We start from the raw sequence: 27,623 nt of genomic DNA, 5'->3' as shown, positions 1-27,623 counted from the left end.
TGCTTAAGAGCAAATCATGAATCAGTCTGTGCTGCCTGGGTGGTTCCAGACAGAAGGTGTGGTTCATTGGTCTACCCAGGGGCTGTAGTCATCCCTCTCCCTCAACGTGGACTCAAAAGCTGTTTGTAAAATGGGCAAGGCACAGGCTGAATACACTGTTTAGACAACATGGTAGAAAGAGTACAATTTAGCTGGGTGGTGGTGGTGCACGCCTTTAATCCCAGCACTTGGAAGGCAGAGACAGGTGGATGAGTTCGAGGCCAGCCTGGGCTACAGAGTGAGTTCCAGGAAAGGCGCAAAGCTACATAGAGAAACCCTGTCTCAAAAAACTTAAAAAAAAAAAAAAAGTGTGCAACTTGGAGGTCTTCCTATCTTCCTGTGTGCAGTTCTTATTCCCTCTTGCCTGTGTTCTCAAAATTGTGTCACCGTCATCCGTGGTGTCCTTACCTGAATCCAGCAAATGCTGGCATCATGCCTTTGAAACTTCAGAACTATGAGTAAAATAAGCCATTTTCTCTATTACATTTGCCTACTTTGAGTATTTAGTCATAATAATGCAGCACATATAAGTACACTTTCCTTGTCTCTATATTTCTGAGTTCTAAATTTGTAATTCTCCACTGTTTTATATTGTGATTTTGATACTAATATGAGATTTGGGGGAATGAACAAGAAAGGAAAAGTTATGTTGTAATAATTATGTGTTTGTGCATATCAAAATGACAAGGATTTAATTGTGCTGGCTGCTTTTATATCAGCTTGACACAAATTAGAGTCATTTTGGAAGAGGGAGACTCAATCGAGAACATGCCACCACCAGACTGGCCTGTGGGGGATTTTCTTGGTTAATGGCAGATGCAGGAAAGCTCAGCCCATTGTAGGTGGGGCCACCCCTGAGCTGGTGGCCCTGGGTGCTATAAGAAAGCAGATTGCGAAAACCACAAGGAGCAAGCCAGTAAGCAGCACTCCTCCATGGCCTCTGCGTCAGTTCCTGTCCTGACTTCCCTCAGTGACCTGAGAGTTGTAAGCTGAAATAAACCCTTTCTTTCCCAAGATACTTTGGTCATGGTGTTCTATCACAGCAATAGAAACCCCAACTAAGACACCAATAAATGCCTGGTTTACAAGCCTTGCCTCAGGATCTGGTTTCCAAGGAACTCAGACAGGAACGTATTTGTACACATTATCTTTTCGTTTTAATTTATGTGTATCATTTTTCTTCAACTGGCTACTAAAGTTAGGACACAAATGCTTATTCAACTGTCACCCAGCTACCTAATCAAACATGGTTAGATTCTTCATAAATGTCGCCTTGGAGGTGTCAGGAGAAATACTTAGCAAGACGCCTTGGTGGAGTGAACTGTGAAGGTTTGTGGCTTCCTCCTGTAAAGGTCTAGCTAGTGTAGGGTCCAGAGGTGTGAGTTGGCCCAGCCTGGGTGAGGGACAGATGGTTGGGGTACTGAGTAGAAGAGAAGAAGTCTTAGGGAGATCTGCATGGCCTTACATACTTTGTGAAGACTCCAGGCATCAGTTTGTGGAATTTGATACACACAGCTCCAGAAAAATCTTCATTCCCTCCCTCTTTCCACTCTTCTTCCCTTCTCTCCCCCTCCCCTCCCTCCTTCTCACCTTCCCTCACTCCTCACCCTTGCCTGCCTTAGGTATTTAGTTATAGTAATTTCCCTCCTTTCTCACTCTTTCCTTCTGTCTCTCTTATACACATTTGTAAAAGCTTTATGATTCTTTTTGATCTATAAACAACCGAGATCTTCAATATATGCATGCCTGTGGGGACTGCTTTTTACAAAACACGATCCTGTGTTATTACACAAAAATTCCTGCATACTTATTTCAGGAATAATGGTTGCATTGTCATCTGCCTTGTAGTTTTATAGGCTGGTAAATTTCTAGTCCCAGCACCTTCTCAACTGACTTAGAACAAAGTACACACTTCACATCTTCTTCCCTTTTAAAAGCAAGCCTGGGGCCAGTGAGATGGCTAAGGAGATTTCTGCCAAGCCTGATAGCCTGAGCTTGATTCCTGGAACCCACAAGGTGGAAGAAGAGAATGGATCCCCCCCCCCCCCCCCCCCCGTGGTACACATGAGCATCTGTACATGTACACACACACACACTAAAATAAGGAAGTAAATAAATAAATAAATAAATAAATAAATAAATAAATAAATGTGAAATAATGTGAAAACAAGCTTTTAATATGGAGGACCAAGTTCAATAAGATTTGAATGTTAGTTGCTTCAGCTGAAGGACAATAATAATAGGAAGGTAAGTTATGGAGCATGGAGTGGAGTTCAGTGATGGGCTTACAGTTCTTCTGGGGTCCAGAAACCAATGTTTCCATGTCCCCAGCAATGTTCACATTCTATTTGCAGCCATATCGCTCAGAATCATACACATTTTCAAACAGAATGTCCCTTTCTATGATTGGGATGCTTCTGATCCATGTTGAGGAATTCCATGTCTCGGTCAATAAGAAGGAAAACAGGATGCTGAGTGAACAATTCCAAGTTTGCTTAGTACAGCATCAGAGAAAATAAGTGGTCTATCTTTCCAGTAACTTCTCAGAAGGTCCTCCCATAGAGGAATTAATTTTTCTTATGCTTTAGTTATCTGTGCCTCCCAGATGTCTCTCTGTCTTAATTTAGGGCACATATGCACAGACCAAGATTTAAAAACTCATTTTCTTTTGTTTAGCGGCCCACAGAAACACTCTTTAAATATGCAAATATGCACCCTGATAGGTTGGGCAGGCTTTTCTATTAGCTTGGGAGACAGAATGTCTCCTGTTAGTACATATTGATCGAATTATGCAAAATCTCAAGATTCTAGCTGGGTTTGCTCAACTTTGCTTGAGCTCCCCTGCTTTGCTTTATAGCTTTCTCTTTTTCTGTATGTATATTCACTTTGATATATCTCAATAATTTCTTTCCAAGCATGAGTATGTACGTTGTGTGTATATGTCTATAGATCCTAGTTTTCCCATTAGTGGTAGCATGATGAACATTTTACTTGACCCTTATTTTCTTGTTTAGTTGACACTATTATTGTTGAGATCATTTTATAATAATATAATTTCCCCTGTTTCTCCAAATGGCTCCAGAGAATTTCATTCCTCATAGGTAATTAGTCATATATTAATGTTAATGTAGAATTACTAGGCTGTTTCCACTCTTAAGTATTATGAGAATCCTCACTAACACACCAGAGGGAAAATTTCGAGAAGTGGATTGTTGGGTTAGTTAGGAAATGCTTTTTTTTTTCTCTTGTTTTTGTTTTTGGAGAAATGGTCTTGCTGTGTAAGTCTGGCTGCCTGGAACCTGCTACATAAACAAGATTAACCTATAATTTTCAGACATTCTCCTGCCTCTCTCTAGTAAGTGCTGAGGTTACAGGTGTGAGCCACCAACACCTAGCTTAGGTAATACATTCCATATATTGATAGATGTTAGCAAATTTCCTTAATTTACCTACCCATCATCTTCACCAACACCATCTATTAGCAAATCATTCTAACAAGTGGCATTTTATAGTTCAAACTCGTGTTTCTTTCACAGAAAATCAATTTGAGCGTATTTGGTATGTTCAAAACCAAATAAACTTCTTTCTTGAGAATCAATGATAGCATATGATATGCATGCCTATCATATACTGTATGATCTGCTTATTAATAGAGAGAGGATATAATATAGCCTCAACACACAACTTGGGAGAGACTGACAAGAAACAGTTACTGTGGTCCAAGCTTAACACGATGGAAGTCTATTTATGTACATTCAACACATTCTAGAAGGGTCATCAACGGAGGCTTCTGGGTGGGACAGATATGTAAACGAAGATCTGATGGAGGAGAAGGAGACAACATGGTGATATTGGAGATAGAATAGGAGACAGCAGGCTGTGGTGTGCAAGGATAAGAGTGGGAAAAGCAGAAAGTAGATGAAATGAATTTGCACATAAGCCAGCTCTGGGTGAAACTGTGATAACGGTGTGAAGGGGAAGTGGGTAAGTCCTCCACCATGCACTCCTATGGCCTTGAAAGATCAGCTACCTACCTCAAGAACAATGTGAACTTTACCCTAAGGATGATATTCCATTGGGAATATTTAAAAGTCAAAGGGTGGCATGGCAGAAGTGGTTTGGGGAAGATAAGGCTACTGAGGAAAGTGGTCCAGGAATTTAGAGTGGTGGATATTTAATCTAGATGTTTGTGGATCTTGTCGTAAAAGTGGCTAAAGGTCTCTTCTGAAGAGGAGGTACACTATTTCAGGGAGGCAGAAAGACCAGTCACCACCAAGAAACCTGGGTGTGAAGAGAGTTACTCGAAAGGTGTTACAGAAATGCAGGGGTGTGTGTGAGTGTGTGTGTGTGTGTGTGTGTGTGTGTGTGTGTGTGTGTGTGTGTGTGTGTGTGTGTATGAAGTGCTGACCCCCAACAGGTATTCTTTCTTCATTTCTCCCTGGAAATGTCCCTACCTCTCTGTCTTACATAATGTGCATGTGAGAGGAATTGCAGACTGTGAGAGCTGGAAGAGGTTTGAGATGCCTTTGCTCAAGCTCCTGATTTTAGTCGTGGCAAAAGAACGGCAGAGAAATCTAAGAATTGGTTTCTGCTCAGGCAAAGTCAGACGGCGACTGCTCTCACATCCGTCTTTACTAGCACGTACATCTACGTATGTAGTTTGGTTACACACACCTACTGTTGAGTATAGATCTTTCCTGTGTTTGCTGACAGCAGAGATTTCTTGGGTGAAAACCCTCTAATTTAGAAAATGATCTGTCTTAAACACTTTGCAGCCCATCGTTCAAATTGCACAGACTTCAATAATCTTAGAAACAAAAACGGAGAGAGAGAGGAGCAGTCGTTACATTCCTACAGCGCAGTTGGTTTCAGCCTTGGGTTCTGAACTGGTAGAAGCCCCTTCCTGGGCGAGCCCCTCTTCTCCTCCTCTTGCGAATCCACATCTTGGGAAACCACAGCACGAGGCTTCTCAGGTCCTCACTTCTGCCTCAGGGATGCTCTCAGACTTCTGCTTCACCGAGGATCCTGTGATCCGATTCAATCTAATTAACAGCTGTTTAGGGAGCACTTCTAAGCTTTTGGAAGGCATCAAGCGAGGATCTGGGCGAGGGCGTTCACGGATGAAGACGTCCCAACCCTCTCCTTGAGAAGAAGAAACTGGCGCTTTAATCTAACCCCCTCTATAATTCACATGATTAACGAATTCCCCCCGAGGTTCCTACCAATAGTGCTCCAGATACATCCCCCCAAAGGTCCCCCACGTCTGGAGGTTATTGCCTGGCACCAGTTCTGATGCTGCAAGGAGGTGACGGAGAAAACGCTGCCTGGGAATCTGGCATCAGTGGACTGGGACCAAGCCATACCCAGCAGCTCACCAGCCACTGCTAGGGCATAGTAGCTCCTGGGTCTCAGTCCGCTTCCCTTGTGCGCTAACCAGGGCGCGGCAGGCTTGCCTCCAAGTTTCCCAGGACACTCTCCTTTCCTGATGGCCAGTGTTCGTCCCCAGCGTCCCAAGCCCTGTGGCTCCCCATCCCTGCCTCTCCCTGCTCCATTGCAGTCCATTGCCTGCAGGCAGAGTTCAAGTTCAACCCCGGCTTTTGCTCTGGATTTAGAAAAAGGAGAGGGGGTGGGAGAATTGGAGGGAGCCGGCTAGTCGGGCGAGGCCAAGGGGAGGCGGAGAGAGGTGGCCTCTGATTGGTTGGGGAGGGGGAGTGGAGGCACGGAGTTTCCCACAATGCCCCGGTGCGGTGCAGCCGCGGATGGATGCTGCGGGAAGGGGCTGCCATTTGCTGCCCCTGCCAGCGGCGCGCGGACCTGCCCGCGCTCCCGCTGCCTCCAGCGCCCTCAGCCCGCCCGGCCTTTGCAGCCGCACCGCCTCGGCTTCCTCCGCGGCCGCCGGAGCGGTCGCCATGAACCCCAGCTCCTCGGCGGGAGAGGAGAAAGGGGCGACGGGCGGCAGCAGCAGCAGCGGAAGCGGCGCCGGGAGCTGCTGCCTAGGCGCCGAGGGCGGCGCGGACCCGCGGGGTGCAGGGGCAGCGGCTGCTGCTGCCCTGGAGGAGCCCGCGGCCGCCGGACAGAAGGAGAAGGAAGAGGCGCTGGAGGAGAAGCTGAGGGACTTAACTTTCCGGAAGCAGGTCTCTTACAGGTAGGCGCGGGAGCCAGCGAGACAGGTGCCGCCCAGGGCGGGGGACACTTGCTCTAGCTCCAGAGAGGTACTTCTGTGGAGTTAGGACGCTCCCTCTCAGTATCTCCGTCTCTTTCTCTCTCCTCAACTCTCTCTGTGTCTCTGCCTCTCCCCCTTCCTTTTTCTGTCTCTGAATCTCTGTCTGTCTCTCCCCTCCTTCCCTCTCCTGGGGATATGTGTTGTTCTCTACTCATCCTTTAATTCTGGGCCGGAGGGAAGAAGCGGGATGCCCCCAGCTTGTCCCTGCAACACCAGGGAGGAGTGCATTCCTAACAGGAGAGAACGCTAAGGTCAGAACAAGATCAAAACCGCATCTGTGAGTGTATGGGTAGTGGGTGCAGACCCAGACATGCCCAGTTTAGAGAAAAGTCGTCAAAGTTGCCCCTAGGCTGGTGTCATTTCCAGCACTCCCCATGCCTTTCAGAGTTCCCTGGTGAGCCTTGGGCACTAACTGGATAGCTGAGATCTGTTCTGACAGGCAGGAAAGAACAACCCTATGCAGAAGAGAAATCCTTAAGGAAGTTCTTGTCTTGAAATCTCCTGTTAAGGACCAGGGAGATATGGGTCTCTATTTGGAGGTCTGTCAGTAGGTGTTGGGATTACGTGCACGTGTGTTCTCTCCCTCTTTCAGTGTGCCCAGCAGATGATGTGGGCAGCCTACTCCCAAGCTATGGGTGAGGGTGAGAAGAGACCGTACTGGCACCTGAGGATGGATGTCAGTGGAGGATGAATGTCCACCCAATTACATTTAAAGAAGCCCAGGATGTGTCAGAGTTTGAACCAAAGTGAGGACTAAATGGGTTCCCTACACTCCTCTCCCATTCCCAAACAAGAGAGAAGGTGCCCAGACCACCTTCAGTGGTGGGTTAAAAAAAAAGTTTAGGCAATAACCAAGCAGAGATTTACGAAGGCTTGTACTTGCTGGTTCTCAGAGTAATACTTGAAAAGGGGTCGGTGAAAGCATCTTGGTAGCCTTCTTCCTCTTGGGGTTAGCAGTCCCTTTTAGAAAAACCATCCAAAGTATTAAGCCTGTCACACCATGTGCTGTTATGTAAGCAAAAGCAGATGACAGAGGTGTGTGGGTTGCGAGGGTGTGCTCTGTTTATGGGGGCAGGTGTGTGAATCATTGGGATCCCCACAGGCATTGCCTGGACCGGAGGCCCTGTCACCAGGGCATGTGCTCTGTGTCTCCTTGCCGGCTTCTGCTGTTTCCTAAATGGTCTTTAGCCAGGTGGTTGCTGCTGCACCCATCGCTTGCATTTTCTTCTCCACAAAGAGGGGGTTTCCCACCTGAGCTGTTCTCTTAGTTACTCACACAGATCAGATCCAAATGGAGCTTTCTTTTTATATTTTCGGTTTCTAAAAATAGGCAGGTGGTGGGGAGTGGGGTAGCTCTAGGGAGGTATGCTAGGACACAGGCAGTTCTACTTCTGATGGTCTGTCTGGCTCTTAGGGGAACAGGGACTCTATTCAGCCTAATTTAGGAGCTGGAAGTTGCGGGGGGTGGTGGTGGTGGTGTTATTATGTGAAGTACATTGTGGGTCTGGGCTTCTGGGCTAAGAGAGGCTCCTGGGTCATTGGTATTCATGAGACTCCTTATTGGGTAGGGCTGTGAAGCCAGAATTTGCAAGGGAAATCTCTTCAGCTTGCCTCTTGGCAGGGGTCATTCTCTGAGCCTCTCTCCTGGAAAAGCATACTGTTGGGACTGCAGCTCTCTGGCTGGCATGTTCCCACAGGCACGTGGACGTGTGTACACACACAAACACAGCCGTGCAAACAGCAGCAAGAGAGGAATAGCACATGATACTGGCCTGTCTTGAACCCCACAGTGGTGGGTTTTATTTCTTGGATGCGATTTCTTTTTAAATAAAGCCTCACCGATTCCAAGGTAGTGACACTTGGCACACAAAGCACCTCAGGTGGCTGTCCCAAGGTGTACAGCCTCCACTCTCTGTGGGTGAGGACGGTTATCACACTCCTTATGTGATGCTTACACATCACTGCCTGTGAGTTGCTGTCTCAAAGGCTCAACAATTGACCCTTGAACCCATAAACTGCCCAGCCAAACCAAGCCAGATAGTCTCAAAGGCAAGAAGGGCAGTGAGTAGTGATCTCACCTGGCATGTGTTTATCCTGAGTAAGCTCTGTATTTTGGTCACTGCTATTTATTTATTTTTTAGAGTCAGAACTAATAATGGTCTACCTGTTTGCCATGGTGGCCTTTTGTGCTGAACTCAGAGATGGGGCTGGATCTGAGGGTTCTGACAAAAGGCGGATGAGGGATTTGTAAGCAAGGAGCAATTTGGTCTGGAGTTGGGTGTTGGCTCCTCAGGGTGTACCCCACTGCCTCCATCTGATCCTGAGGATTCTGGGTGCAGCTTAGGATGGGGACTGGTGGGAGTTCATGGAGAAGAGTCAGGACGGCCCTGGGGCATAGAGTCTATGCAGAAGTGTGTATCTGAGTAGGAGGTACAGCTTCCATGTAAGGGGATCATTTGAGGTGGTGACGTGGAGATTCTTGAGCAGGTGGAAATGTCTTGAAGAACATGAATATTTGTAGAGTGAAAGTTGGTGTGAGAGAAGGGGGCTTTGGAGGAGTGTGTGTGTGTGTGTGTGTGTGTGTGTGTGTGTGTGTGTATGTGTGTGTAGGGAGGGTCTCATCTGTTCCTCTTGTTGCTAAGGAACATATAAGCTAGAGTTTAAAAATAAATGGAGAGTGGGTGGGCATATGCAGTGACTCCTGTCTTTTTAGGAACCAGAGCCCTTTACAAAAAGCCTTTAAATAACCGTTTCTGGAGGCAGGCAGATTATTCATTTTGCTGACTTTTACTTTGTTAAGTAAAATAAACTCCTTTATATACCCTTAGACTTCCCCTCATTATCTTTTCTTTGTTGGCTGTTCTTTTTGGGGGGATGATTTTTCCTAAGAGAATTTTTCCTTTATTTCTGCACCCCAAGAGCAAATAGTCCCCGTAGTCTGTAGAGCTAAAGGTTTTAGCAGGCAATGCAAGTGATCTGGCACTTTTCTGTTAAAATTACTACTTCCTTTTTCTTCGCAAATTATGGTGCTGCAACAGATACATATGTGTAAATGACTGTGTAATATGGAGGAATGCTTTTTTAAAACTGCTGTAAGTATTTTAAGTCAGTAAAATGAAAAGGGGGAAAAACCCAGAAAGACACAGAGAAGGAGAGGGAGAGAGAGAGAAGGTAGTTGGTATTTTTTGTGTTCTGTTTGTCAGGCACTGTGGGAAGTATTATAGCATATTGTATCTTTTTTATGTGCATGTGTGTATACGTGTGTGTAAGCATGGGTGTGGGTACATGTGTGTAGATGTGCATGTACATGCTAATGTGTGTGGGTACATGTGTGTGCGCACATGTGTGCGTGCGCTCACATGGAGGGCTGAAGTTGACATTGTCTTTTTAAAATTTCTCTTCACTTTATTTATTGAGGCATGGTCTCTCACTCAACTTGGAGCTGTCTGATTCTGACTAGTCTAGCTCACTAGCTTGCTCCGGGAATAGATGCCCTGTCTCTGACTCTCAAGCTCTGAGATTACAGACGGCCACCACACCAGCTCAGTTTCTAAGTAGATCTCGGATCTGAACTCTGCTCCCCATGCTGGCCGGACCAGAGCTTTATCTCCCGAGCCTTCTCCCCAGACTTGTATATTGAGTCTTATCTGAGCTTCAGGGTGGCCCTGTGATATGACTGGACTATTTCTGTCTTGTAGAAAAGGAACCTGAGGCATGGGCCTTGGGCTGGAGGCAGATCTGACTCTAAAGGACTTTCTCTTTAGACTGCATCTTTCTGTTTGCTTCAAGTGTCTGTGTTAGGTTTGAATGTGTGTATACGTGGATGAGTGTGTGTGTGTGTGTGTGTGTGTGTGTGTGTGTGTGTGTGTGTGTGCTGACTTTTCACCTCACCCACAAGATGCTGGAGGTCTCCCTGCTCTCTCTCTCTCTCTCTCTCTCTCTCTCTCTCTCTCTCTCTCTCTCTCTCTCTCTCTCTCTCTCTTAAATTGTGACAGTGTCTCTCTGCATAGCTCTGGCTATCCTGGAACTCACTCTGTAGACCAGGCTGGTCTCAAAATCACAGAGGTCCACCTGCCTCTGCCTCCTGAGTGCTGGAGTTAAAGGCGTGTGCTCTCCCTTCTCCTCCTTGTATGTTTCTTTCTTTGGGCTGAAGCTCTTTGCCTTTGTCTCTATGGCTAGTGCCTTCAGACACCCTCTACTATTTCAGAATTGGAAATGAATATAAATTCATGATTCTCAGCAAATTGTTTGGTTTTGCTTCTGAGAACAAAACCACCTCCGAGACACCTGTTATCTCCACCAAGACACCCATGTTACAAGTTTATGCACTTTTAAAATAATTCCTACAGGTGCTGTGTAGGTGCAGCGGGGCTTGTTGCAAAGCTGCTGCCTTTCCTCTTTGGGCAACACACGGTGAAGGAGAAAGTACAGGCTTGCTTGTAAGGAGGCCCTGGTAGTTACCAGTGTTTATGCACAGGCTTCAGTTTCTTCACTTGAAAGCCTTGGTGGTCACACTTGACCTTTCTCACAGGAAGTTTCTAGTGTAATATAGAAGCAATGGCAAGGAACATGAAACTTCTTAGAGTAGACAGCTGGTGGGAAGGGGGCTCTCAGTCCTTGACTGTGTGGACAACAACAGAGTAGAGTTGTCCCTTGGAGGTTGTGGGGGATTAGTTCCAGGACTACTGTGCAGACATGAACATCTGCAGACACTCAAGCCCCTTCGGTAGAATAGCATCACATTCACATATAACCCATTTGCACCTTTTCATAAACCTTAAATCATCTCCATTACTTAAAATACCCAATACAATGTTAATGCGATCTAAATAGTTGTCAGATACTATTATAAAAAGAGTAATGACCATATGGCATGTTCAGTCCAGAAACAATGAGTTTTCTTTTCTTTTTTTTCCGAATATTTTCAGTCTGTGATTAGTTGAGTCTATAATGGTAGAACTTGCAGACACAGAGGACTCACTGCACTCCCGTGTTGTGTTCTGTTCCCCCCAACAAGACTGTATTATTAAACGACAACTGAGGCATTGGATGCTAAACAGGATAAGCATGGGCATGGCTTTTCTTTGCTTTGGGGTTAGTAGCATACAGAGAACACTGTCTCTCCTGAGCATCAGAGTGTAGCATTCTTCTTTACGAAGGCAGCTCTGAACATCTGTGCTGTTTCATACATTGGTTAGATCAAGACTTCAGGATGAGGCAGAAACACTGCCTGTAATTTAGTATCTGCCTCCAGTCATTATTTATATACCACCAAGTGTTGGCTTCCTCACCTGGGACACATACCAGGTGAGATTTCAGACTAACTGCTGTCCGGAGCATGTCTGCTGACATTGATCGTTGAGAGGTTGGACTTGATTCTTTTCTCCCTTTTGCATGGGAGAGTTCTCACGCTGAGCCTTACGGAGTTGGGGGCTGGAGAAGTGGAAGAGCGCTTTGCTGGTGTTTAGTTCTGTTGTGGCAACAGTGGTATTGCCTCATGGGGCCAAATTAAACTAGAGGAGAGCTAGCTCTTTCCAACTCTACTTTCTAATCTGAGAAAATGAGGACTCCCAGGGAGGGCCAACCTGGTTTCTGCACCTCTCCATTCTTCTGGGCTAGGATCTGGGGTACATGTGTTCTCTGCCAGCCCAAGGCATACTTGGGGTTGAGACCCCTGTGAGACCAGAGGCATCTGGAGAAGCCACTGTTACTTTTGGGCTAGACATTTGTTCTCTAACTTGGGTTCGCCTTGGTCATACTAATCCTATGGAGACTGATGGTTTCTTCTGAGTCTCCATCTTGTGAGAGCTGCTACATTCAGTGGCGTGTGGCTCTTCGGATGGATACCAGAGGAAGGTGGAATGTGCACAAAATAATGATAAAACAGACTAATTTCTAATTCTTTGACCTGGCTGGAACATACTGCCAGCCACAGCAAACCAGCATAATGCGAAAGATTAAAGAAATAAAATACCAAGCTAGGCCTGTTTGAGCACAGTGCTCTCATAGGGTCTCTCTGGCTTGTGTGCCAGCAAACTCCTCAGAAGGTGGGAGCGCTGAGGGCCCACGTTCAGGTGGTCCTCATGTGGGTCCTCAACTGGGTTAGCTGCCTTGAAGAATCTTGTTCTTCTTGATTGGTAGATAGAAGATAAATATTTATTGAGTGAATAAACTTAATCATCAACTTTAAATAAGCAGCTACTCTTGCCTCGTTGGGGTCCGTTGTAAATACCATTTTCCCGTCTTCTGCCTTTCTCTCACGGACACTCTCCTTAGCAGCCCAGAGCTGCGTTTCTGTTTTCAACTTCCTCTGGAGTACCTGCTCTAGCCATCTAGCCAGCTGTTGGAGGCCGGAGGAGGGCGGCAGAAGCTCTTCCTTACCCATCCATTTGCAGCTTGTCAGAGAAAGGGCCTTAATTTGCTTTCTGAGCAGCACTAATTACCTCTCTGGTTCTCCTTCTGTCTGTCTCATCCCTTCCCAAGGGCCAGTATTGATTTTCTCCCCAGGGAGAAAATTTTCTGTCCGTGTTTCTTTCTGTGAGTAGAAGTTTCAACCCAGCATTCCTGGGGTCTCTCCTGACTGGGGTCCACTCTGTCTGGCCACTCCAACAACCTAGGCTATGTGTTACTTCACCCATCTGAATGGTGCGTGCATGAGTGTGTGTGTGTGTGTGTGTGTGTGTGTGTGTGTGTGTGTGTGTGTGTGTAAGGTTACTTGAATGCTTTAGCTCTGTGACTCTGACCTTTGTTTATAATTTGCTTAATAACAAACTCTTCAAAAGAGTGACAGCTGCTTTTCATACTTGTGTGTCCTATACTGAACGAGAGAATGGCTTGTGAGTTTGCCAACTTCCCTAGTATTCAAAGAGGAGTGGTCTGGTCAAGCTTGGATTATTCTAGAGAAAAGTAAGTCATTGTGTTTTAGATGTGTGCACACTGGCTGAAGGAGGGGGCCGTCACACGGAAAGCCATAGGGAAAGGTCTTAGCAGGTAAATGCTGATGCTCTTTTTTTGTTTGTTTGTTTTGTTTTTTTGAGACAGGTTTTCTCCGTGTAGTTTTGATGTCTGTCCTGGATCTTACTCTATGGACCAGGCTGGCCTGGAACTCACAGAGATCCAACTGACTCTGCCTCCCGAGTGCCGGGATTAAGGGTGTGAGCCACTGGCTGCTGATGCTCTTTCTAGTCCTGAGTTTTGTGAACTTTGGAATGGAGCAAACACCAGCGCTTAAAGGGAATTTCATGGTTCTTGCATCAAACTTCCATGAGATTTGCTCAAGTGGAGATTTGCCTTTACATTTTAGACTCACAAATAGCTATCTGGTAAGAACTGGTTCTGGCTTTGCTACACAAATACTCTGGCTTTTGTTGGGTGTGAGGGAAACACTGGAAGTTTAAAGAGTGATCATCTCCTTTTCACCCGTTGATTACTCTCTGAGTTGGCGTTTAAGAGCCCTGAGCCTCATCACTGAGGTCCCAGTAATTACTTCTGCCTACTCACCGTGTGTTGTTGTTCGGCAAGTCCCTTAAGGCCTTGGTATGCCTTAGTTTCCCTGTCTGTAAAATGTTCGATATGGTAGTACTCACCCTGTGGGAATATTTCTAGTTTAAATGAGCTGATACAATTCTGGCTCCCACAAAGCAAATGTCATAGGTGTGCTTGCAAGGATGGTGTTTTCTATGTGGAAGTTCAGTGACATGGCAGGAAAATGTATTATTCTTCAAACTGTTGACCATCTGTCCCGTGTCTGTGACTGACAGTAACATGATTCAGATAATATGAAAATGAGGTAGACATCCACTGAGATATGAAAACCTACAGGTTTGGGCATGCATGGCAATGTAGAATTTCTCCTGATTTCTAATAGCATACTTCCAGAATGGATTAGAATGTACTTCATTCTTACCGGGCAGTGAAAAGGGATTCTGCTGTGGAGAGGTCTGGACACTGGAGCAGGCAGAAGGCCGGGAGCAGAGAAGCCAGGCCGCATCAGTGTGTAGGGAGTCAGGGTGCAGTGACCCAGGCTTCCAGCTGGCCCTCTGAGAGTAGGAATCCTGACCTGGAGATCTGGGTCAGGGGTGGCAGAGCTCTGCAGTGTCAGGAATAAGGACAGAGCTATTACCTGTGACTGCAGGACACAAAACATCTCTCCTGCCTTGTCCTGATGATGTCTCCCTTTAAATTCAGACAGTGGCTGACTGGCGTATCCTGACAATCAGAATGGAAAAAAAAAAAACAAAACAAAAAAAACTTCCCTGGTCTGGATTATTTCAGAAATAGGAGACCTAACCTGCTGGGATGTTCTATCAGTCAGCTCAACCAGGCCAAAGAATAGCATTTATTTTTAAAGAACTTTAGATGGCTTTATTGTTGAGTACATAAAACCAGCTCAAGACTCTGATGTCAATGATGGGGTGTGTATGGGTAACATATTTTCCTCTGGAGACAAAGATAAGGTGGATGGCTGCTTTTGTAGATTTGTAGGAAGTAGAAAGTGGATTCCTTAAAGTGACGAATATTTGTTAAAGTGTGTATGTGTGAGATGTGTCAGATCTCTGGGAAAATTACTATTTTTTGCATGTGTGTGTGGTATGTGTATATGTGTGTTCTTGTAGTTCATGTACGTGTGTGCGCGCCTGTGTGTGTGTGTGCTGGTGCATGTTCACGTGTATGTATGTCTAGGCATTGATGTCAGGGGTCTCTCCCACTTGGTCTCCACTGTGCATGTTGAGGTATTGCCTCCCTCTTGAACCCTGAGCCCACTGATGCGGCTAGTCTAGCTGGCAGCTTGCTCTAGGTGTCTCTCGTCTCTCCCTTCTAAGCACTGCAATTATAAGCAGGATGCCATGCTGATCTGACATTTACGTGGGTGTTGGCGATCTGAATTCAAGTCCTCATCTTTTAACAGCAGGTATTTACAGTTTGAATCATCTCCCCAGCCTCCTATAAAGTTCATTTTTATTCAAAAAACAAACTTGAAGGCAATTTGTTTAGAGATAAGAGGAGCTGTATCTGAGCTTGTGTGGAAGCGGTTTGAAAAGGGGATTTCACATATCATTTTAAGGGAAACTTCTGAACATTTCTCAGGCCAAAAGGACTGGAGATTTAATCATTGTGTGTGACAGGTTTTGAGGCAAGGCACTCAGATGGAGAGCATTCCCTGTAGAGGTTTTTGATGGAAAAGCTTGATTAAAAATAGATTCTCTCTTTTAAATTGACCCCTTGTCCTTGTAGAGATGGAGCTGTGGCATGCTCTTGTCTCTTTCTACTTGAAATGCGATCTCTAACATTTGAAGTTTGAAGGAAGGAGAAAAACCGTGGAGGCCATGCGGCCTTCTCAGCCATCAGAGTCACCTGCACCTGCTGTACAAAGTACTGTAGCCCAAATGGCTTGTAAACAACATAGCACTAGAGGCTCAAGTCTGAGACCTGGGGGCCTGGATGGTCAGGTTCTGGAGAGGGCTCTCTTCTGGGTTGCCTATGGCTGCGATCTTGCTGTGTTCCCACGTGGCTGAGAGTAGAGAGCCAAAATGGGGTGTGCCTCTGCCAATCTCACTGATGAGAGGGAGTCACTTTTCATGATCTAATCATCCCCCCCTCCCCTTATCACTTTGGAGGTTAGGATTTCAACATACAAAGGAGATGTTAGACCTCCATAGAAAAATTAGTTAGGACTTCATGTATGTATGTTATAGGGCTGAAATGACATAGTCAGGACCATGTGGGTTTTCTGGGGGTAGGAAGTAAGCACAGACATTGAGCCTGCAACACCAACACACTTTATGTTTTCTCGCAGAGTCTTAGGAAGTCACGGACATTCCTATTTTTGCCATCCACATGGTCTCTGAACCATTCTCGAGGCAACAAAGGCAACCTATGTACTTCTCAAACTCCTTGTAAAGTGCAGGGCTAAGCATCTACTCTAAGATATCTTCCCACCCAGGAACAGTAACCAACCCCAGTTAGTGGCTTTGCTCCGGAGCTGCTAAACATCCAGTATGCAGCATTTCGATGAGCTTGTGATTAGGAAGGGACTACTACTGTGTCCATCGTATTGATAAGGACATCGAAATTTGCAGTGTTGGCAGTTTCCCCACGGTCACACAGCTGGTTAAGTGGCAGGCTAAGATCTGTGTTTCTATTTACGTACTTCTCACCACACACTGCTTCCCAAGTGCAGCTTCTCATTTTGGTTACTCTTTAACTCTTTCCCATTTTTGGTGTGCAAAGAGTCAGATTTTCACATTGTAGTGTCTTGTAGACCAAACTCCCCAGGGCAGTGTGCGTGGCATGCATTAAATTTCAGCGGGCCTAGACAGGACTCACCCAGGACTTGGAGAAAGGCCTTACCCAGGACCATTGGCATGTTTGTTTTGTGCCCCAGCACAAGACTCAGGTCTGGGTGGACACCTGCTGCTTCCACTTGTAGGGAGGATAAGACTGAACTTTCCATGCTGACTCCTTTAAAACAATGTGAACTTTCCATTCCAAAGGAATGGAGAAGGCAAATCTAGCTTCCGGGGATTCATAAATGATTGTGGGGATTAGAGACTGGCACTGATCCTTTTAAATTCTACCAGCAGGGTAAGACCTCATGATTTGTAATCAGAGTGAAACTTAAAGAAAAGTCAGTGATGGCCATGGAGTCCAGTAAAGAAGTTAGGACTAATGAACATATGAGCATGTTTTGGGGCTGGACTGGTAATCACCACCATTCGATGATCAGAAGTATATATCCTTAGAAGAGGTGGGCCTTTCCTTTTTAACCAGTGAGCTGTTCAGGCTGCTTGTGTTTACATTAGCTTTTCCACAGCGGTACTCATCAGAGTTCATAAGTATGTTCATGTGTGCACTTATAGACACCTAGAAGGTTCCAGAGCAGCACGTCAAAAAACCTGAGTCATTTTTACATTTGAAGAAACCTTGAGAATGTCTTGGGAAAATAAATGCTGAAGCTATTTAAAGATTAAAACTGAAGCTTTCTATGAGCCAGTATGAGACTACTTACAACAGAATCTAAGGGATTTTCTCTTAAGACCAATTTCTGGAGCTTTCTTTAACTGTTAATACCAACTAAATTTAGGTTACTTAATAATAATAAAAATGTGTGTGCTGCATTTCAGGCTTAGCGTTAGTAAGCCCCTTTCCCATCAGTGATCTCATTTTAACTGCAAAACAATCCGAGGCTCCCTGTGTTGTTTCCACAGTCAGTGCAGACGGAAGGAAACACAGCCACGGCAGCCCAGTGACTTCCTTAGGGCCGTGTGCCAACGAGGGGCACTGCCAGATCCACGTCGGGCTTTGAATCTCGGGTCCCACTTTCTTTTTATTTCAGACATTGTTTCCTCAAGTGACTCTATGGAAAGACAGCTAGCTGCATTGCCCCCTTGTTCATTTTATTTACTCGAGTTTATCTCCATTATTAATCACAATAGCCGGAGATGGAATCAATTACCCACTGGCACACACCAAATCCATATGGCATCGACGGCAAGGATGACCTCATTGCCATCCCATTACCCTTCTCTGGTCCCCGTTTAGTACACCTCTTACTAGGAGAGGGAAGAAAATGAGACGGGGTGTGGAGGGAGGGGGGGAAGGGAGGGAGGGAGGGAGGGAGTTGGGCTCTTCCTTTGCATTAGTTGCTAAGCAGCAGCCATTTCATTGTAAGGGAGTTCCAGTTCAAGTAATGACATGGGTTTTCCAAGAATAGCATGTCGTTTTTATAGCAACTGCATTTCAGGTCTCCGCAGAGCACATGTTCTGGCAGCTCAGTGACTTTAGGGGAAGAAGTAACCACCCCAACTTTTTTTTGTGGAATGTATGGAGGAAATTCAGTGTAGCCGATTACCTAATACAGACTTTCACCTTCTGTTTATGGCTAGCTGTAGGCAACAAGAGCAGCTTTAAGGACTTTGGAGTCCTCTTCAGGAAAGATAGTTGACATGCAGGTATGTTCTGAGGCCACATTTCATATCACATGAGAGGTCCCATCCCAAAGGGGTGTTCTGGATAGTTTAGGTTGTTTGAAGTAACTTGGCCCAGAACAGAATTTGGTTGCCGCCGAGAAGTAGGATGATGGCTATGATTTCATCGTATCAATATTTTCTGGCAACTGAAGATTTTTGGAAAGAAATAAAACACTCTACATGGGCTAGCTTAAGCCATGGAGTTCCATTTTACCAGGAAAGAGAGCATGAGTTCAAAGGGAGGCCTGTCACTTCCTTCTAGGCATAGTCAGAAGGCACGGTTGTTCCGTGGTAGTTGTAGGAGTGATCACACTTTGTGCTTTCCAAGAGTGCGCTGTACACGACTGCCCCCCACTTACCACCTACCCAGCCACCTGAGAGAAAACGCCTCTTTCTGGAGTAGCTGGGATGCTTAGAAACTGCCTCTACCTTCCAGTAAGTTCCCCTCCCATTTAAGGCAGAGTATCTCTTCCAGGAACTAAAAGTAGTGTCTGGAAGTAGTAATACATGGACAAGTTCATACACGGTAGACGGTTACTCCCATCTCTCCAGCAACTGATGCCACTCGCAGATTTTTCCTGTGTACTTCTTTTTTTGTTTGTTTGTTTTTTCGAGACAGGGTTTCTCTGTGTAGCTTTGCGCCTGTCCTGGAACTCACTTGGTAGCCCAGGCTGGCCTCGAACTCACAGAGATCCGCCTGGCTCTGCCTCCCGAGTGCTGGGATTAAAGGCGTGCGCCACCACCGCCCGGCCTCCTGTGTACTTCTTAACAGTCACTTGGAAGATCTTTGGTGAAGCGGCTCTGGTTACAGGAACCCATTGTCTGTGAGAGGGGAATCAATCAAGCAAGGCTGAGGAAAAGAGGGTGGAGACCAGTGACTCCCACTTGGTACAACCCCGGGAAGACAGATCCAGGTGTCAGGAGAGGCATGTCTGGGAGGTGCTCGGTGATCTACCCTTGGCACCTCTCAGAGCTGTACCAGGAACATCAACTGAGCCCTACTGTGTGCTAAGAAAGGCACCTTGCTAAGTGCCGTACGCATATGATTTCAGTTAACTCTTACAGCATTTTTATAGGGGAGACACTTCTACTATCCATAGCTGTATAGAACAGGAAACTGAGGCATAAGACGCTGAAATAACACATCAGCCAACAAGCAATGAAGCCGGGATATGAATCTCAGAACATCCTGGCCAGTGCCCTTAGGTGTGACTCTCTTCCTCACGTCTGTATAAATGTAGAAATTCTGATCTTTCTTTAGGGAATCACCTCTGTTTTGTTGTACACTGCACTACTTGTGGGGTTGAATATCAAGGTGCCTGTCTGTCTCCTGGAGTACTGATGAGATTTCTGGAAGCTATTGGGTGGTGGGGTAGGAAGGCTCACTCTTGCCACTGATCCCACCTTAGGGCATACCTAAGACTTGTGCTTGGGCAGTCAGACTTTTCTGAATGGGGCTCACCTCCCAGCTTGTCTGTGTCTATCAGCAACACATTAGGGGGGCAATTCCTGTTGTTCCTCACCCTTATTTTACCTTCAGCACAGATCACCAGCCCCCTTTACTGAATTTCTTGTTGACTACATTAACAACGGTTGTATTTTTTGTTTATAACTAAAAAAATAAAAATAGAAACAACTAAATGTCATTGGCATGTGGTCCTTCAGCTTGTACTGGTAAATGTCTTCTATTCCAGGGAGCTGTGTTAGGGAGATACTTACACCATTGGTTGGGTCTGATTGTTAGAGCGATTTTATTAGAGGAACAACAAATGGGTTATTTTTTAGGGAATATCAACAGAAATTACCTGTAATTGATAGCGTGGTGGTTTGCATGAGAAATGTTCCCCCATACTTGATCTCCAGTTGGTGGAGCTGTTTGGGAAGTGGTGCAACCTTGTGGGAGGAAGTACATCCCTGGGGCAGGCTTCGAGAGGTCATAGCCTCTCCCTACTTCCTGTTTGTGCTCCCTCCATCCCCATCTCATATCATGTTGTTGAAGGTGTGTTCTCTCAGCTTTTTGATCTGGCTTGCAACTGTCTTGCCTCCCCTCTGTGGAACCCTGGGGGGGGGGGGAATAAACTCTTGAGAAGTTACCCAGACATGATCAGTTATCACAGCAACAAAAGTCACCAGTATAATGGGAAAAAAGACTTACTTGGTTGGCCTTGAGTGTAGCTTTTTATCGTCTCAGCACTAGGTCTGTGCTGTCCCCTGACAGTAGGCATTGGTTTCCTTTGCCTTTTGAAACCAATTAACATTAACTAAATGCAAAACTCAGTTTCTTAGTCATACCAGCTACACACAACGTGCTTAGCAGCCACATGCACAGGTGGCTGCCATACCAGCTAGCCCAGATAGACAACACTGTCATCATTGTAGAGAGTTCATCTGAGTGCTGGTGATTTGAGGGACACACCAAGACACTAATTTATCAAAGCTGTAGAAACCTCTGGCCAGCCATCCTTGAATGGTAACCTTGAACAGTGTAGTTCTTGAGCTAAGACGTCTAGCTCGCTAGCTAAGATGTCATATGTTAGGGATGTAAGCAGAAGGGAGAGATCATTCTAGGGCATGGAGAAAGTCATTCTTAGCGTTTCCCATCATGCTTCCTGCCATGTGTTCCTTCCTTCCAAACTGCAGTGGTGACTCACTTCCCGAAGGATAAGGTCAAGGAGTCTGTCTTCTCATTATTGCACAGCATGCTCTCTCCTACTTCACTCAACGCCTGAAGTCCTAGCCATAAGAGAACACACTTGGATAGCCTGGAAACTGTACCATCTAGGATAGCTCAGCCTGTGATGGTTGCTTGTGGGGATAGTGTGAAAGAGGACCCTCCATCGTAGGTTCTTGAAATTTGAACAAGAGCATGATCCAAGATGGATAGTGTGAAAGAGGACCCTCCATCGTAGGTTCTTGAAATTTGAACAAGAGCACGGTCCAAGATGGAGGCATAAGCTTGATTTATGGACCTGTAGCTTCAGTCTGTGTTAGTCACAGAGATTGCTTTTTATGCTGTCTGTTTTGTTTTTCATGTTAGTTCTGTTGTGCTTCATAAATATTTAGTTTAAATTCACTAGAGAGGCATGAGAGTATATGCATGGACTTAAACCTTTCATGTGGCTCACCTGGTGCCTGGAGAAAAGACCTGAGGACATTCTGTGAAGGGCTGCAAGGAGAGAGCAAAAGCCCCAGGAAAATCTGTGTGTGTTTGTGTGGATTCTCTGGTGCTTTGAACTGCCAATACTGCACACAAGGGTGTTCTAAAAATAACTTCAGTAATGTGCATCCTTCACCGAAGGGAGTGAGATAATTTGTGAGGATGATGAGTAATGGGGAAGGAGAAAAGCTTTAAAAGATGAGAAATGAAAGACATGAATTTCAATGGTCTCTCCGGCTCTCCCGTGTACTGAGCATCTCCTTTGAAGCCTTGATATTGAAAATGGGGAAGAGTACTTATGATGAAAAGGATCTCTGTGAGACCTATTGTTATTTTTTTTCTTACCTGTGTTTTATGGTATGAACAGTCCCCTAGATAAAAGCTTAGCTGCTCCATAGGAATAGCTATGAGATGCTCACATGCTACATATGCAGTGCTTAGTAAGGGATAAAAAATTGAATAGTATATGGCCTATTCTTTAAACATTTTCAAGGCCTATAACTTACTATGGAGCTACATGAAAATGTACGGGGTGCCCACTCTGTGTCACACTGTGCAAATCTCTGCTGATAGAAGTGCAAGAGAACGTAGAAGCTCTGGCATCAACAATTTACTGTTTAGTGAGAAAGAGGCAAAGCATTGAACTGTCATTATATTAATGTTGGATCATAAACACCAAGAAAGGGACATGCGGGAGACAACGTGGAGGAACCCGGATGACGCGTGCCTGTTTCAGACTGAAGACTCTGGAGCTGGGGATGGGCACAGATGCTTTGAAAGAGGATGAAGACTTGGCTAGGTCAAGGAGAGGTCAAATGACTCATTCATATCATGGATGCAATGGAGAAAACCTATCCTAGGTTCCAGACGGCAAGGTAGAAGCAATCTTTTGAAACACAATCCATTGACTTCTAATCTCCTCTGAAGATCTCTCAAAATAGACCCTTTGATTTTTTTTTTTAACCTAGAAATCCACACAGGAAAGGCTCTTCGATAGGAGTCCTGGCTCCTTTGTACTTGTTAGACGGTAGAAGCTGGAACAAAGGCAAACAGCAGGCATCAAGTGGCGGACAGTTTCATGGACACAAAAGAGGGAAAAGTTAGTCATGTCTGGGAGAAGTTTTCTTGGGCTGTTGATGTTGAAGAGTTGATAAGACTTCAACAAGGAGCAGTTGGGCCACAGGGAACAGAGCGAGGAGACATTGCAGGCATTGAGAATTGCGTAGTGGTGGGAATGTGGGATATATTGGCATAACGGTATGAACTGTGGACCGATTTTGCTTTGAGTGTGGAATGGGAAGTAAGGCAGTCAAGACAGGGATGTCATCACAAGAATTATAGTTAGCAAAAAGTAACTGGAGGCTTTTGGACAGAAAGGTATCATCCCTTCCTCCAAACGAGGGCAAGCTGTTGGTCTCCCTGAAGCTGTGGCTGGTTCCCTTGTTTCTGGAACCACTAAGCAAGGGAACCACTGTTCCTGCCGCAGAAGCCACGGCTGCAGAAGTGATGCCTCCAGCTCTCTTCTATCCCCAAACACTCCACTGTGGACAGAACTTTCTTCCTGCCCTTTTTGGGCAGGAAGAGGGAGATAGATCTTTGTGCAGTGACCAGGAGTGGAGAAGCAGGCTCTTCTCATGCTTCAGAGGTAATAGGTGGGGCAAATCCAGTCTTACAGGAGGATTTGAAAAAGAATATGACTTGTCCTCAGTCACAGGGACCTCACTTCTACATCAAGTCACATAATAATCACTGTTCTGATTCAATGCCATTTATTCATAATTCAGCAAAGCAGCATTGTCTCAAGATCTAAACAACTAAACACATGGAAAATATGGGGAGCTGCTGTGCTGCTGAGCCAAGGGTTACCCTCTAAACTAGTTGGGAGAAAGTCTCAAGTTGTGGACTGTTAGTTCAGTGAGGTGGATTGTCCCCCATCTTTGATTCTAATGCCTAGAGACTACTAAGCAAATTAATGAGAGAATCTTGTGTTCTGAACTGATGAAGAAAGAATAGTCCAGCAGCTCACACTTTTGGGGATGGTGGTGTTACTGCCTAATGCTGTTACTCGAACAGAGATCAGCTGGGCCAGTGAGTAGAAATGGAGATAATTGTACAGAGAGAAGAGCTTTGCATTCAGCTGCAGGCCGTGCACTCTTTCCAGACCTAATCTTTAGTAAATGGACTGCAACATTGTGGGGGAAAATCTGTGTGACCAATTCTGTCTGCTGGCTTTCATGCCTGTTCCTAAAGGATTAGGGCGACACCCAGCACGGTCTCTGCATTGTGTACATGGCATTGCCTCGCCCGAGAGCTGGCTTACTCCTTGCATTTTAGAAAATCATCATTTTCTCATATAAATGGAAAATAGGGGAAAGTAGGATGGAAGAAAGAGTAATGTTGAGATCAAAGTAATATTAGCATGCAGGAAAAAAATCCAATCTTGGTTTAAGGCCACCTACAAAGTGATGAGCAATTTTGCCTCCACAGGCCCATGTGATGTGCTTGCTGCAAGGATGCACCCTGCCAATGAATTCCAGAGTAAGAGGAAACTAGTTGATAATTTAGATGCAATCAGGCTGATAAAGCTGGTTTTGTTTTAAGGCAGAGGGTGAAGCTCAGAAGTATGCACAAAGCCTTCGGTTTCATGCTCAGTACTGCACTAAAGGAAAAAGAAAGCAAGAAAAGAATTTACTTTTAGGGACCCACATTTCCCCCCTTCTGATAGTCTATTTAAGATGTCTATTCTTCATTCCATAGACAAAGGGGTAAACATACTCGAAAAATAAGTCTACCAATGTGTCACTGGTCCTTGCAGGTTACAAAACACTATGGCCTCCTACCAAGTTTGTATGTGTTGTGGGGGTGCATGTGTGTGTACATGGGACATCACTTTCTCTATCTGAGACCCAGTATCCTTCCCTGAGAAGTGAGTCTCATGAAACTACTGTCCAGGATGGTTGTTGGGATTGATTAAAGGAGAGTACGCACACGACAAATTGTCTAGTCGGGTGTAAATGGTTCATGCTACATCAACTCACGCCATCGTCCCTTGTGAAGACTCTGGACTTCTTGAGGTGATTACATTTCCTAAGGTCACTCAGGAATATAGGTTTACTATTGGTCCGTATCATTTTGGGGATGTACACCTGCAGGTGTGTCATTCATTTTAAAATATAATATCTTATATTTATTTAATAAAATATAGTAAAAGTAACAAGCAAAGCTTAATATGCACGTCAGAACTAGAGGGCTTCTAACACTCCTTTTCCATCTCTCCTTGCCATTTCCATTTCCATGAAGCTTGGACAGCGTATGTGCTGGCTGGATTTTGTCAACTTAACAGAAACTAGTCACCTGGGAAGAGGGAACTTTGGCTGAGGAATCACCTTCATTAGACTGGCCTGTGGGCACTGTTTGTGGGCATTTTCTTGATTAATGATTGATGTGAAAGGACTCAACTGGCCCACTGTGGCCAATGTCCCTCCTGAGCAGATGGTCCTGGGTTGTATAAGGAAGCAAGTTGAGCAAGCTGTGGAAAGCAAGCCAGTAAGCAGAATTCTGTGGTCTCTGCTTCAGTTCCTGCCTCCAGGTACATGCCTTGAGTTCCTGCCTCATGAGTCTCCCTCATGAGTCCCTCCGTGTGTGGTCACTGTTTTAACATAGCAGCAGAAACCAGATGAGGCAGTTTCGTTTTATGTGGATTCTACCTTAGTTATATTTATATGTAATACTCCACCTAGTGCCATTGTGTAATTGTAGCTAGAGTTTGGAAAATTCCAGCTACATGGAATTTTTCTTGGTTGTCCTTTTTTTCTTGTTTGAGAAGGTAAAGACTTACTTTCTTAGTATGTCCTCCATCCATCTAATGTGTTTTTATAATATGTTTGTTGAAATCACTAATAAATGTTCATATTGCTAAGGATATATAAATCTCCATAATTAAGCCATGTGGTACACTATGAAGACTTCCTATTTTTGTATCATTGGCCTCATTTCAAAAGCTATCTTATGAAACTTATTCCTAATATTTTGTAACATTTAAAATTATTTTAATTAATTAATTATGTTTTAAGACAAGAGCTTGCTATGTAGTCCAGGCTGGCCTTGAGTTCCCATTCTTAGTGGCTCAGCTTGCAAACTGTGTGTCACCACATACTGCTTGTCCACAAATCCTTCATGGGACCCTGAATCTACAGTATTCAGTCACATTGAAGGACGTATGAATTTCATTATTTTTCTTTTCGCTATCCCTTCTGCTTCTCCTCCTCATCTTGCCCTTTCTGGACTGTGTTTACATAGCTCTTACACTTCCCCATTTTCTTGATTTCCCATTGCCATTTTGCTTGATTTGGTCCTCTGTGTTTTTTATTTTTTAATATTTATTTCTGCTTTTCACAGCTTGCTATTTTTGTCTATACCTTATTTGGTGGAGCATATAATTTTTATAGCAACAACAGCATCCTAAATGAGTTTTTTTCCTCCTAGGAACTTCTGTAATACTTTTAGATGACTGAGTTGTAAAAGTTTCCCAGGATATGAAGCACCCTACAGCAGATTTTCAGAATGAGTGTATGGGATGAGATACTTAGAACCCTTTCATGTCTGGGAATATCTTACGTTTCTACTTTCCCTCTTGATTGGTAAATTTTAGGATGTGACATTTTAGATGGGAAACAGACTTCCAAAGTTTTCAATGCAAAGTCTGGCATCATTCTGACTCCCATTAACTCTGTTCTTTCTCCCTTCCTGTGTTTTTAAAACATCTTTTCTTTATATTTCCTGTTTAGAACATTTGAAACTCATGTGTCACATTGTGGATACAAATATCTATGATGTTGGAGATGTTTTAGACTTTTTCAGATGGAAAATTTATTTCTAGAGAGTTTTGCTCTTTCTTGGGGGCTGGAAGAAGGTTCTTTTTTTCCATCTAATCAATGGTTTTTGTTTCAGTGCATTTTATATTGTATAGATAATGCACCCACCACAGTATCCCTCTAATTTTCTATTCATGTCTCTTTATTCTTATTCTGTTTCTTGGGAACAGGGGTGATCATCTCTCTATTTTTGAATCCTTTTAGTAGGATTTTGAAGGTTTTTAAAAATTGGCTTGTTCTTTTCTTTTCTTTCCAAGGCAGGGTATCTCTCTGTAGCCCTGGCTGCCCTGAAATATGCTCCGCAGACCAGGCTGGTCTTGAACTCACAGAGATCTGCCTGCCTCCACCTCCTGAGTGCTGGTATTAAGAATGCTGGGATTAAAGACATGTGCCACCATGGCCCAGCATTTTAATCGTACTTTTAATTCCCAGACATTCTTCTCTGTTTTCTGTAAGGTACCCTTCTTTTGTGTCATGCCTTACTAGCTCCTTCTTTTACTCACTGACAATATTAATCATAATTTTGCATGTTTTATTCACTATACTCACACGTACATCACACCCATTTTTCTTCTCTTTGTGTATCTTCTTTGTATATTGGGTGATTTAAATGTCTGATGACACAATTTTATATAAGGCCAAGCAAGACAGGAAGAGGCAGTGTAGAATCTGTGTGTACACATATGTGACATGGGCTCTTAAGCTTCACTGTGGGGACCTGAATTCTTTCATTGGAAAAAAACTAATTATTAGTATTTTCTGTTTGACGTTATTAGTGGAGAATCCTTCAACTTTCCCTTTATACTTGACTGTGTTTACTTTGAGGACACACACACACACACACACACACACACACACACACACACACACACATACATTTGATTTTTCGAGACAAGGTTTCTCTGTGAAACAGTCCTGGCTGTCCTGGAACTCACTCTAGATCAGGCTGGCTTTGAACTCACAGAGCTCTGCCTGCCTCTGCCTCCTGATTGCTGGAACTAAAGGTGTGTGCCACCACCATCCAGCTCTGAGGCTGTATTTTTATTATTTAGAATGTATACTAGCATTTGATCTCTGCCTTTAATAGAGGGTCTCACTCAAACCTGGTTATGGCAGGTATCTCTAGTCCTTCCCTGGGTTAGTTCCTTTGCAAATGAAACCCTCAGCTTCAAGCTCAAGTGTGATAGGAGAGCCATAGGTGACTCTGAGTGGGGTCTGGGTACCTCTGTACAGAAGGCTGTGCTGGGATGGGGAGATAGCTGAGTCAGTAAAGTGTTTGCCTTGTAAGCGTGAGCACCCAAGTTTGATCCCTAGAGCTCACATAAAAATTGCCGGCTTGGTGGAACTTTCAATCCCTGTAT

The 27,623-nt window shown here is 44.7% G+C and overlaps 1 protein-coding gene across 18 annotated transcripts in view; it reads left to right on the top strand.

Moving 5' to 3' along the window:
- The first annotated feature begins 5,766 nt into the window (after positions 1–5,766).
- The window catches only part of Dgki (diacylglycerol kinase iota), a 450,953-nt gene continuing 429,096 nt past the window's right edge, over positions 5,767–27,623 (top strand). For 10 of the 18 annotated variants that reach the window (XM_052721143.1, XM_052721133.1, XM_052721139.1 and 7 more), the window contains exon 1: positions 5,768–6,184. In XM_052721143.1, coding sequence (XP_052577103.1) covers positions 5,799–6,184 — 386 coding nt within the window. In that variant the 5' untranslated portion in view covers positions 5,768–5,798. Of the gene's footprint in view, positions 6,185–27,623 lie in introns of all 18 variants that reach the window. The other 8 variants (XM_052721145.1, XM_052721140.1, XM_052721134.1 and 5 more) reach the window with 4 other exon arrangements.

The sequence above is a fragment of the Peromyscus californicus genome, unplaced genomic scaffold (assembly GCF_007827085.1).
Source record: "Peromyscus californicus insignis strain IS unplaced genomic scaffold, ASM782708v3 Scaffold_6__1_contigs__length_162567912, whole genome shotgun sequence".
Classification (NCBI taxonomy): Eukaryota; Metazoa; Chordata; class Mammalia; order Rodentia; family Cricetidae; genus Peromyscus; species Peromyscus californicus.
Note: the sequence above shows the minus strand (reverse complement) of the source record. Positions and strands in the feature narration are given on the sequence as shown.